General features: G+C 41.4%; 1 protein-coding gene across 1 annotated transcript in view; it reads left to right on the top strand.

Moving 5' to 3' along the window:
* Positions 1 to 10,540, top strand: part of TPH2 (tryptophan hydroxylase 2) — a 65,894-nt gene extending 55,354 nt beyond the window's left edge. The window contains exons 9-11 of the mRNA XM_044449831.1: positions 4,238 to 4,333; positions 9,776 to 9,909; positions 10,018 to 10,540. Of these exons, the coding sequence (XP_044305766.1) occupies positions 4,238 to 4,333; positions 9,776 to 9,909; positions 10,018 to 10,192 (405 nt within the window). The 3' untranslated portion in view covers positions 10,193 to 10,540. The remainder of the gene's footprint in view (positions 1 to 4,237; positions 4,334 to 9,775; positions 9,910 to 10,017) is intronic.
* The last annotated feature ends 2,216 nt before the right edge of the window (positions 10,541 to 12,756 follow it).

Below are 12,756 nucleotides of genomic sequence, written 5' to 3'. Positions count from 1 at the left end.
TTGGCAGATAAAACTTACATGTAGCCATCTGGAGAGTTTATATTTAGTTTATCTATATATATTCACAGAGCACAAGCTTTTCAAAGGCTGTAAGCACTTAAAAATTAAAAAGGGTTTTTGGGGCATGTATATGTGGTGATAGAATGACTTCTTTTTAATGTACTAATTCTAGCAGTTTTCTATTATCATTGATCTTAGGCATAAAGGAATAAATTCCAGGATATCTCTGATAAACAGGTGAATATAGTCTCTATTTCTATTAATGAATGGATGTAATTAGGATGTTAGAGATTAGCGAGGCATCTATTCCACACAATGTTATGTTCAAGTTGACTATAAAATGAGGACTGAAAGTAAAGATGGTGACAGAATATAGCAAGAGAGAAAACACATTATCTTACCTCAGTTAGTTAGGCTGCTGGTCCTGAATATGAGATGTCTCAGGTTGTCAGCTTCTCCCCCAATCAGGGCTGGCCCTCTGCATTGCCCCAGGGAAGCCATGGATGAGGCTGCTCCACTCAGCAAGGAACCATCATCATTGCCTTCTGTTCCCTCCCAGACTAATGACAAGGCCTTTCCTGTTTCCTAGGGATTAGTCCCTCATAACATTGCCATCCCCTTGTTTCACAGAAGTCAGAAGTTCCAGAAATAGTCAGTGGGCTGAAGCAGCAGCAGCATAGCTAGCTCCTTCAAGGTGGTAGGGCCAACTGCACTTGCCAGTCTACCAAGGGCTTCTGCTCTCTGTTAAAACAGTGGGTGGATCCATACCATATTATAACCTGCACTGGCTGGGTTCAGATCACATGACAAACCACCCCTGGTTTATAAGCCACCATGGCTCATTGTGGTGTGAGATCTCAGTCAATGCATCTCCATAGCCTTGGCAGCTGTCCATGGTCCTGACATCTTCTTAGTGAGATTTGACTTGCCTGAAGAGAAGAGAAGAGAAGAGAAGAGAAGAGAAGAGAAGAGAAGAGAAGAGAAGAAGAGAGACTTGCTCTGGCTAGAAGAAACCATGTTCGACTGCTTCCACCTGCCCTGTAGCTCCAAATCCTGGTAGACCAGGATTCTCTGCAACAAGAATATTGACATAAGAAAGAATAGGAATTAGCCCCATATAAATGCAGCTGCATAATTCCTCTTCTGAAAGCTGCTCATGTTAATTTATTCACCCATATTAATTAGTTGGCCTGTGCTTATAGACTACTTAATCCCAAGGCTCTAACCAACTTACAGTAAAATCCACAGTAAGCTATGAAAAACATCTACTGGGTGTTCACATGCAAAGTAAAGCAAGCAGTTCTTAGCCTCAGAAACCAGTTGCAAACACAGGAGGCCTGACTCCATGGAGTACCATGCAATGAATGCTGTGAAAACAAATGGTTTTACATTTATTCCCTCAAACGTCAGCTACTACCATTGCATTGCAATTGCTTTTGAAAGAGTGCCAGAAATGCTGAGAGACCAGGGAGGTGAGCTGCTCAAAGAGGGAGAAGGCCAATTTCTGCTTCACTAGTGCAAGCCCTTGTGTGAGTTCAAGCAGCTGTGTGGGTCTCTCCCTAAACCCACAGAAGAGGGTTAAAATCAGGAATAAACAGATTCTTGAATTCTACTTAGTGGCCATGATAGTGTGCTGTCAGGCAAGCCTTTGAAGTGCGTAAGCTGCTCCTTCATTGTGCAAATTCTTCAACAAACTGATTCAAGTAACTGTCTCCAGGTTTTCTAGAATTACCATACACTGGCTCTTATTCTAAGCTAGAAACTCAGGATTACAGATTGCATTTTACAACTCTCATTCAAAATATCTTTTTACATCTTCTCCTAGGAGTCTTCCAAAATTCATACAAAGTCAATATCCCTTGTAGAGTAGTTATTTCCATGGCTGCAGCTACAATTTCTCCCACAGTAAGAAATGGCTAGGAGGAAAATAGCATTGATAAGGTGGCTGTATCTGAAACTATGTTCTAGATTTCTGTTGAAATAGCTGAGCTGGATTTTTTAAAAGCATTTGTTCATGCATCTGTCCATGAAAAATGGATGCATGGTTATCCCATGACTGGGGATAACCAGTCTGCTGACTATGTTCACAGACAATACCAAAGTGAGGGTGGTGGCCACAACTGAGGAGGAGGTAATCTAGATCCAGAAGGATCTGGTCAGGCTGTGGAAGTGGGCAGGGGACAACAGGTTGGCATTCAATGTGGATAAGTTCAAGGTCTTGCACTTGGGACAATGGAATAGGTGTCACAGGTACAGGATGGGGACAAGTGGCTGGAAAGCAGCACTTGTGAAAAGGATCTCAGGGTACTTGTTGGCAACAGGCTGAACATGAGCCAGCAGTGTGATGAGGCAGTTAAGAAGGCAAATGCCACTCTTGGATGTATAGCCTGAAACATGACTTACAGATCTAGGGAGGTGTTGATACCACTCTACTCGACTCTGATGTGCCCACAACTGGAGTACTGCACCCAGTTCTGGGCTTCACATTATAGGAGAGACATAGCTAGGTTAGAATTGGTTCAGTTCAGGGTCACAAGAATGATAGTTGGGGTGGGAGGGATGACATATGAGCAGAGATTGAGGGAACTTGGTCTTTTCAGCCTGGAAAATATGAGACTCTTTTAGCAACTCATAGGCATGTGAGGGGATGTCGTGTGGAGGAGGGCCATGACCTGTTTTTCGCTGGAGTGGAGGGCAGGAAGTGTTCTAGCGGAGCAAAGCTCAAGGAACCAGGCTTCAGGTTGGATGTCAGGAAGTACTTCCCGATGGAAGCATCCTATTCCTAGGATATGGAAAGGGCTTCCAAGGGAGGTGGTTGAGGACCCATCAGTGAGGGTATTCAAGAAAAGATTGGACAACCACAGGTTGGGGATTACATGAGCAGAGCCGCCTGGAGCTGGAGGTCAAACTAGATGGCCCCTTCTGACTCGCTTTGTTTCTATGTTTCTGTGAAAAAGTTAAGTGTTGAAAGTATGTAAGACAATGCTGTGCAATATTGTAACAGATCCATCTTTGCACCCTTCAAATAAGTCAGTTTTAAACTGGACAAAGATGAGAATGAGAAGTCTAAAGTTCTTGCTAATTTCAAAATATTGACCAGGACTAAGTGAGCAGGGATGGAAAAGTGTCACAGGGGAATTGCTCAACTGCAGGTCATTTCTGAATGGTTACCTCCTCCAGAATAAACTTACCTGTGCAGAGGCCCTCTTCAGAGATCCTTTTATGTATGCCTCTGCCCAGTAAGGCAGGTGCTGATACGAGAGAGAGAGATTGATTGATTCTGGTTGTGCCTCCCTATCTCCTGGTGTTTGTCATCATGCCTTTTAGAGGCGAAGGGATCTATATTTGCCCAGACCTTTTCAAGCCTGAGTTGGAGCACTGGATATGTTTCTACTCTACCACTGAGATGTCATGTCTTTACTGTTTTTCTGCTGTTCTTTCGGTTCGATATTCTCCAGCTCAAACAATATCAATAACATCCTGCTCTGTTTTCCCCTGTTTTACAACTGTTTTTCTTGAAGAGAAGGCAGGGGTTACTGTTTTTCTGCAGGTTTACTTTTAAAATTGTGTTCTTAGCATTCATTGTTCAACTTGTTATTTTAAAACACGGCTTGCATGTTTGGTTTATTACCGTGGAAATAGCGATACTGAAGGGCAGTGTATGTTTGCATATACCAGTAGATAAAATATGTAAAATCGCTCTTTTTCATAATTTCTTTTATTTTGTTTCAATCAGAACCCCAGGGGCTGTTTCAAATTACTCACATGTTTATTATGAGGTTCATTATACTGGCTGCTGTGAATGATAGATACAGGCCCCATGCGGCTTCTGTTTGTTGATTCTGTGTGTGGTGGTGGTGGTGGTGGGGGTGGTGGAGAAGGGTGGGAGGGAAGGGAGAAAAGGCTTAATAATTTGACGTTGTCAAGCAAGCAGGGATGAATGTCTTAAGGATAACTGCTTCCTTTCAGGCATCATGGTGATTTTTATAATAATTATTCCTAAATAGATTTATGAAGGAACCAAGGGAAATAAATCAGAATGTTCCTGATATTGTCCCATGTAGGGAAATTACATTTAAAGTACTGATCCATGGATGTCCTTGATTGAACTTATTTAAAAAATCATGAAATTCCGAAGCGGCAAAACCAAGTGAATGACCTGATTTCATGCCTGCTTTGGACTTGTACATGCACCCATGTTTATGCTCCTCTGTTCTTCCCCCCTATGTTTTAATAGTGCTATTTTTTCACCATTGAATTTGGCCTTTGTAAGCAAGATGGGCAGCTACGGGCTTATGGAGCTGGTCTTCTGTCTTCCATTGGAGAACTCAAGGTATGAATGTAGACAGTAAATATCCATATCTCTGAATCATTCATGTATAGAAATCAGATCTGTCTTATGCTTTTCAGATTTGATTTCTGTGGGATGGACATTTAAATGTATTCAAATATACCTTCCTCAAGTAAAAGCCTTTTCATTTTCAATTCCAAATAAACTTTGCAATTGTTTTCTGACAAGGAATTATCCTTTTAAAGAAGTAACACCAACAAATGCAAAGAAGTATATTTGGAATGGAAACAGTGCTGTTAAATAGTGTTCCTAAGCATTTTCACATGTGTGTATGCAGCAAAAATAATTTCCTTACTAGACCCAAATGTGCCCAGCCTGTGACAATATCTCAGTCTAGTCAAGAGAATCTTTCTCCCTGCTCATCTTCTGTAGCAAGTCCTGGAATTTGAGTTGCAGAGAATGTACAAATTGGCTGTTTCAATGAACGGATCATGCTACAAACCAGAATTCATTTTCCTTGGCTGCAATCCTATGCTCATTCAGTTCCCAGTGACACCCACTGAACTCAAGTCAAGCTTATTTCCAAATGAACATGCAAAGGACTGTGCTGTACAAGCTGCATCTTGTTCAGTTCAATCGTACATCACACTGGTTAAGATATGCCAGCCATAGTCCTGTGCAAGTTTATTTGGAACCAGGTCCCACTGAACTGTGACCACACATTTCCCCCTGTAAGTGTTCATAGGATTACAGCAGGGGTGCAACACCCCACATGTGTTGCCCCTGTGGACTGGGGGGCCATACCTGTGTGGATGGGTCCACACATGCACACACATATTTTATGCAGACTTGTAATATTGGCAGGTGGGGTCCTATAGTTATTGACCATCCATCTAAAGTGTTAATAGTTGCAGCTTTAGATAGATGACAACTGATGTTAAGATGGCCAGTTCAGTGTTATAGGTCTTCCTAAAATCTACAGTAGCCTCTGACTTCATATAAGTAATCAGTTGTTTGTTTCTCTAATATTGGAAGAAAATAGACCAGCCTTCTCTACCTGGTGCTGTCTAGGTTTGTTGGACTTAATTGTTGGACTTAAATCCCCTTAATTCCCAGCTACCATGGCTGGGTGGGTGGGGGAACCAACTTGGGGAAGGCCTGAAATAAATTTTATATTTATATTTTATTTATATTGCGATTTATATCCTGCCTTTTTCCTACAAAGGGCTCAAGGCAGCACACATCATCTCTCCTCCTCCATCTTATCCCCACAACAACAACCCTGTGAGGTAGGTTGGGCTGAGAGTCTGTGACTGGCCCAAAGTCACCCAGTTGGCTCCATGGCTGAATGGGGGCTAGAACCCAGATCACCTGAGTCCCAGTCCCATGCTCTTAACCACTACACAATGGTGCTGAGCCACTCCTTACCATGTGAAACAGGAGCTGTTCATTAGAAAACATCACTCAATAGGTGTGCATTGTTTTTCTATTTCTAATGCATTTCTACGTATACAGAGTACAGTATTCCAGCACTGAATGCCTCCAGAGGTCAGAGTTCCTATATTTTAACCATATATTGTAATTTTAAGATATGGCCTAAGACAGGGGTGTGCAGAAAGCACATCTCTAGATGTTTTGGGTTCCAACTGTCAGTGTTGCTCACAATTTCCCATCCTGGAAGGTAAAATCCAAAATATCTGGAGATCTACTTTCTGCTGACTCGGGGCCTAAAAAACACTGAAGTCAATAGAAACATTCTCCTATACTGTGTGTTTATCTCTGTTACCTTATCATATTTCATGGAGACATAGATTTCCAGTTGAGTGATCCTGCATCTTTTCTTGTCGAAAAATACTCACACAACTAAAACATTTGCTGAAATGAGATAAAACTAGCATGGCCTTGATTTAACCTCAGGTCCCCTAAGTCCATAAAATGAAAGTTTTCCAACAGGACAACAACACTGGTTAAAAGCTAAAGCCTGATCCTTGTATAGATTTATGGCTAGAGTCTCCTTCATTCACTCTAACCAGTATATAACATCTATTAATGTCACAAAACCTTTGTAGTAACATCAGTGAACATTATCTGAAAATGCCTGCTCTCATGAAGAATCTGATCATTTTAAGTGGGTGATTGCCAAAGCGTTTGCTTTGTTGCACCCTTTGCTAACTGAAGTACTCGTATTAAATCTCTGGTGATCAATGTGTCTGATTGCAAGGCCAGCAGCATGGATAGGCAAGGTTCGATTCTGGCGAGGGACCTTCACCCCACAGAGGTCTTCTGATGAGATCATTCTCCTCCTCTTCACCTTGGAAATCTGCTGATTCGCTGGCTTGGTCCAGATAATAGGGGTGGGATGAGTAGCGAGCAGCAGATGCCCTGGCTCTCTGTTGGTCAAGCCAGCTCATTGTACCAACGCTGAGAGGCTGAGAGCAATGCAGGTGAGGACAATGGTGATGAGAAGCTGCGCTTCCGCGGAAGGATGCCTATCCCAGAGCACTCAAAAACTTGGAACTGGTACCGGCTTGGAGCAAAAAGAGCTTGCAAATACACATTTTAATGGGTTCGTTGTTTTCTGAATGAGCATGAGAAATAGAGTGATAATGAGAATCAAAACATTCCATGGCAGTTTAGAGAGGACCAGCGAGTTCTAGGGAATCTCTTTAAGGAATTGATACTTAGAACAGTAGCCATTCTGAGATTAATAATAACGGAAAAAGTACCTTTCTGTTGGGTAAGGTTTGCTTTACAGTCTTCAAGAATACAGTGTCATCATTTTACTAAATTTATAGCAGACGTTATTATAGAAGACATGGCCATATGATGCTATAATTATGCCTGGAAGTTGAAAGCATACGATGTATTAAATCCTAGTGTTCTTTGAGGTAATAAAATCATTTAAACCACAACTTTTTAAACCTCTTGACACTGCTACTCCAGGTTACAAATTCCGTCTTGGTCTAGCAATCATTTTGCCAATATTGTTAAAAAGGAAATTGGATTGTGTTTTCTGGGGAAACGAGGACTGCTCCACAGTCATTTCCAGAGTTATTTTTAAATTTAAGACATTTATATCCAGTCTTTCATATGCATGTGTGCACACACACACACGCGCATGCACACACACGTATCCCAGCATACTTTATAGTACAAATTAAAGCAATAAATACAGTAATATAGAAACAAGTACAGTAAAGATGCTTAAAAATGGCAAGTAGAGCTACATAGTGAAATCTGTTATTAAAAAGTGGCTATTTATTTATTTGACTTGTATGCCGCCTCATTAGCCATAAGACTCTAAAAACAAGGATAGATAAAACAAGGAACTAATAGTAAAACCAAAGAGGTAATTAAACAGCACTGGAGAAGAGCCTGGCACCTAAAGGGAAGCAGAGTGGATGACGGATATCCTATGTGGTGGGAGGGAGTTTAATAAATGTGATACCACCACTGAAAAAGTTCCACTTGTCACCACCTGCCTGGAGAAGGGTCTCAGACTGCAAATATCCTTAGGCATTCCTGCAGTCCTTCAGACTGAAAGAGGCAGAAGTAGATCACAAGCTGACCTAGATGCCAGCCACCAGCTTTTCTGGCTGTTGTACATCCTGGCAGAAACCTATGGGAGTTGGAGTCCAAAACATCTCGAGATCCACTTTCACCTCGCACTTGCCAGCAGCAGGGCCTCAACCCAGACCTGAAAAACTGAGATATGGGATCCCAGAGAGAAAGAACAGAGCTTCCTCCCCCTGCCGAAGACATTCTTAGGCTGCGGGCTGGCCCTACCTACTCTTGCTTGCTTGCGTTTACTTCTTAGCAGCAGCTGTAATAAAAAAATGATTGGGCTGTGAGTGTCTCTCCATTCTGTACTGTTTCTTTTAGGGCAAGACAGGGAACCCACAGCGACTCTAGCAAATTGTTCCATAGAAGGAAAATAAAAGTTGCTCTTCTGGAGATGTGATTTATGTTGAGAACAGACACCTGTCATGGGTGACTGATGCTTAGCTCTCTGGGGTATGCTACCACATCTGAATTCAATACTAAACACATTTTAGATGTACCAATATTTTTTGGCACTTTGTTATCCATCTTTCCTGTATAGCCATCTAGGAGTGAATCTTTCTGCTGTTAAGCTTCACCATTTCCTTAGTCTGCAGGGAACACTGTTCTGCAGGTACTCTGCTCTAGAAATATATTAGCACAAGAGAAAAATCCAAAGGTAAGCTTAGCCTGAGATGTGCAACACTGGCTTAGTATTCCTGAAATGTTATCTAGAATTACTGTTTCTTTGAAATAATTGAACCTAAATAATAGAATCCACTCTATATTTGTGTCTGAAGACCTCTTAATATAGAATTACTTATAAAGTCATCCATAGATTTTCAACAAAGAATAATGGAGCAGAAATCTTTACAATATCAGATTCCAAAATTTAAGTACTTTTCAAGAACATGCATGCACTGTCATGGGTGCAAAACTTTCCAGATGAATTCCTGGATGTATCAGTGAAGACTTTGTATGTTTTAGAACATTCTTTCCTCAATTTGGTGTCCTCCAGGGCTTCAATTCCCATCAGCCCCAGCCAGGAAGTAACAGTCCAAAACATCTGGAGAAGACTCAGTTGGGGGAAGCTGTTCTAGCATTTGGGGTAGTACACGAGGTTCTATTTTGGTCTGTTGTGCCTTACACAGAGCATTTTTCTCTAAGCCCGATCACTTTTAGATCTAAAATTGACCAAAGTTGTCCTCTTGGTAAAACAACATGTGTACCAAACATCCTTCAAGGTAGGTTGGCATGTTTTCTTCACAGATACATCTGCTTGGTGCTTTTTTCAAGAATCAGCATGAAGCAAAGACAGTCCTTGGATGGTCAATGATGGAGAGGGGAACCACAGAACCCAAAACATTCTTCACCACTCAGTCAGTGCCAAATTTTTCCCTTGTTTGAGTATTCCTAACACGACCTGGTTTCCTGCTAGTGCCATTTTTGGCCAGTCCAACCCTTTTTCAAGCAAGGGAATATAGAGTAAGGTATTATCTCTCCTTTGTTTTGTCACAAAGAAGTTGATTGAACACAAATAGCTCTTCTCTGTCTCCTCCGTCCATATACTGTACATCCCAGCATGCATATGTGCCTTTTATTAGGATACAATAAGCAGTGATCACCATACTTTTAGACCTGATTGTATTGCCATGGTATAATATTTATTAATAACCTTCTCATTTCCTCTTCAGATTTGATGATTTTAATGCCTTCTGCGTACAGCTTAGAAATATCTCTTGACTGTTCTTGATTATGTGATCATTTCGCCATAGAGTTTTGAATAAACACTGATTTGCCCAATTCATGATGAAAGAACCCTCTGAATAAAACACGTGAAACTAGCAACTGTTTGAGAACATATTGCACTATGAAAACTGGGTGCATAGAAACACTTGAAAGTTCTGTAATATAATGTAACAGATGATCCGGTGTATTTTGCAGCATGCTCTGTCTGATAAAGCCAATGTGAAAACATTTGATCCAAAGACAACCTGTTTGCAAGAATGCCTTATCACAACTTTCCAGGAAGCATACTTTGTCTCAGAAAGTTTTGAAGAAGCAAAAGAAAAGATGAGGCAAGTTGTTTCCCTTGACCCTTAAAAACAACCCCCAAATCTAATTTTCTCTTATCTGTAGGGTGCAGAAATAGGAGTTAATTTTCTTTTTCTTTTTTTTTCTTTCAGGGACTTTGCAAAATCAATCAACCGTCCCTTTTCTGTATATTTCAACCCATACACCCAAAGCATTGAAATTCTGAAAGACACCAGAAGTATTGAAAATGTTGTCCAGGATCTTCGGAGTGACCTCAACACAGTGTGCGATGCTTTAAGCAAAATGAATAGATATTTGGGGATATGATCTCTTCAGTGCCATAGCTTTGTAGCATAGCTAACTCAGCACTGTTATGAGATGCAATTGCCTCTTCAGCACTGCCTGTTCTCTCTCTATTGCATGGCCGTTGCACTTGCTCAGTGTGTCATTCTATCTAGCTGTAGCTTCTGCTATGTCAGTGCTAATACGCAAATTCACATAGAAATGGAACATACATTATCTCCCTGTTTGGTTACATCTCTGTCTCATCACAAGGTGAGATTAGGAAGTTCACAGGGCAACTTAAAACCAATCAGATTTGCAAATCTTTCAATAAAATGATATATTAAAGCCAAAAAGCATTACAACTAATAGAAAAGAATAGCAGTTGTAACCGAAGGCTACAGTGTGACCTCCAAAATATAGTTTTACTAGTTTCTGAAGACTGAATGTCATTGGGGTGAAATGCCATAAAGTTGACACCACAACCAAAAAGCCTGTGCCTTTTGTGCCAGCCAAGTTGGTTTCAGACAATGCTGTTCCTTAACACAGGGCCTGGCTTGATGATCTTGGCCCAGGCTGAATTCATGTGGGTAAAGGTGTTCTAGGAGGTGCTCCATTGCCTAACTCTAATGGGCTCTAAAAGTTACAAAGTTACTGACCTGATCAGTGAAAGCCCTCCAAAATGTCCTGTCCATGACAGCTCCATTCAGGTCTTCCAAGTATGAGGCCATGGCTTCCATTATGGATTCAATTCGTCTCATATTTGGGCTTACTTTTTGTCTTTTGCTTTTGGCTTTTCCTGGCATGATTGTCTTCTCAAGTGAGTCTTGCTTTCTTATGATGTGTCCAAAGTGTGACAGCCTCAGTTTTGTCATTTTTGCTTCTAGGAAAAGCGCTGGCTTGATTTGATCTATGACCTACTTGCTCCTCTTTCTGGGCATTCACAAAGCTCTCCTCCAGCACCATGTTTTGAATGCATCAATTTTCTTCCTATTAGCTTTCTTCACTGTTCAGCTTTCACACCTATACATTGTGATTGGGAATATGATAGTCTGGATGATCATGATCTTAGTCTCCAATAAAATGTGCTTACACTTGATGATCTTTTCTAGTTCCTTCACTGCTGCCCTTCCAGGTCTTAGTCTTCTTTGAATTTCTTGGCTGCAGTCCTTGAACTGATGACTGAGCCGAGGTACGTGAAATCATTCACAAGAAGCTTACATTTGTTAACGAGCAGGCTGACACACTCTAGACCAGTTGTGGTTTCTGGATGTTCTTCACATGGACCATGCAAAGGGTATTACTGCAGGAACAGACTTCAAGGGATCAATGCCTTCTAGAACCATCTGGATCCCCAGAAGTGATAACATTCACTTGAGCCACCAGGGCTAGAGCTGAAACCTCAAGTCTAAAGCCCGAATCTAGAAAGTCATGCTCCTTCCCCAGGCCCCACCTCTTCCTCTCAACCAGTCCGCTTTCCTGGTAGTTTCCTGGTCCCCGCCCCCCCAGGCTTTCTCATTTCTAACAGGTTGGAAAACAATAAGAGCTTTAGGAAGCAACACTAGGTAAATTGTTGCCTGAGCATGCTAGGAGTTGCTGTCCTTTTTTTCAGTCTAAACTTGCCTAGGATTGTACCTTTAAGCTGACTGGGCTGTTTTTTTTCTTTTGCATTTTTGATCCTGCCTCTTTTGCCTTTGATCCACCTATCTTGATAGTTTTTTTGAAGCTGAATTCATGTCTTGGGCTGAAAGAGGTTCCACGCCCCTCTTCTCATCCTTCAGAGAAAGCACAACTTCATCTAGAGCAGGTAAACCAGAAACTGCCCAATATAACCAGTAATCCAGGTGAGAAAATATATGCTGGTGCTCAAAGGTTATTCTTCACTCGAGGGCTGCAGCATCAAGGGCTGGTTTGCAAGCAAGCAAGCCCTGGCCAAGCATCTCACCATTCCTCCGTCAATGCTCTGCAGTAGAGTCAGAGAGTCACCATGTTCTGAATAATCAGTGGATGATGGTTATAGATGTGCAAGGTCATACTGTTGCCCTCCACAAATGTGCTGCTGAAAATATCTTACTGGCCATTGATGGCTTCTTCAACATGAAGCCTCTTGGGGAAGACAGATAAAAGAAGCATCTCTTCTTTTTGATTAGCAATATACAGATTTTTCGACTGTTCAGCTACTTGAGGCCCGATAGATCTTTTTTTGGGGGGGTGGGTGAAGGACGTCTGCAGAGTTTTCATTTTCCTTGAAAATGAAGACGTATTTCTTCTTGCTCAGTGATGACTATTTTTCCTCCTCTATTTGTATCTTTTGATATCTCTTGTGACTCAACTGAATGGTTTATGTAACACTTGGAAGTGTAAGAACATCATAGATTTCAGTTAAATGGTCATTGGAGGATGTAGAAGATAGCATGCATAATGGACCAATATTTCAAAGCAGCCAAATAATTGTAAAGCACTGAAGTGCCTTTTCATTTTATATATATATATGAATATGATTTGGTTTCAGAGAGTCCTTTCTAGGAACAGAAGGGACTGAGATGCAGAAGGGGCACCTTCTGGAGGAAATTTCAGATTGCCAAAATGTCACCTCTCCTCCTCCTCTG

The sequence above is a fragment of the Varanus komodoensis genome, unplaced genomic scaffold (assembly GCF_004798865.1).
Source record: "Varanus komodoensis strain SLA01 unplaced genomic scaffold, ASM479886v1 scaffold61, whole genome shotgun sequence".
Taxonomy (NCBI): domain Eukaryota; kingdom Metazoa; phylum Chordata; class Lepidosauria; order Squamata; family Varanidae; genus Varanus; species Varanus komodoensis.
Note: the sequence above shows the minus strand (reverse complement) of the source record. Positions and strands in the feature narration are given on the sequence as shown.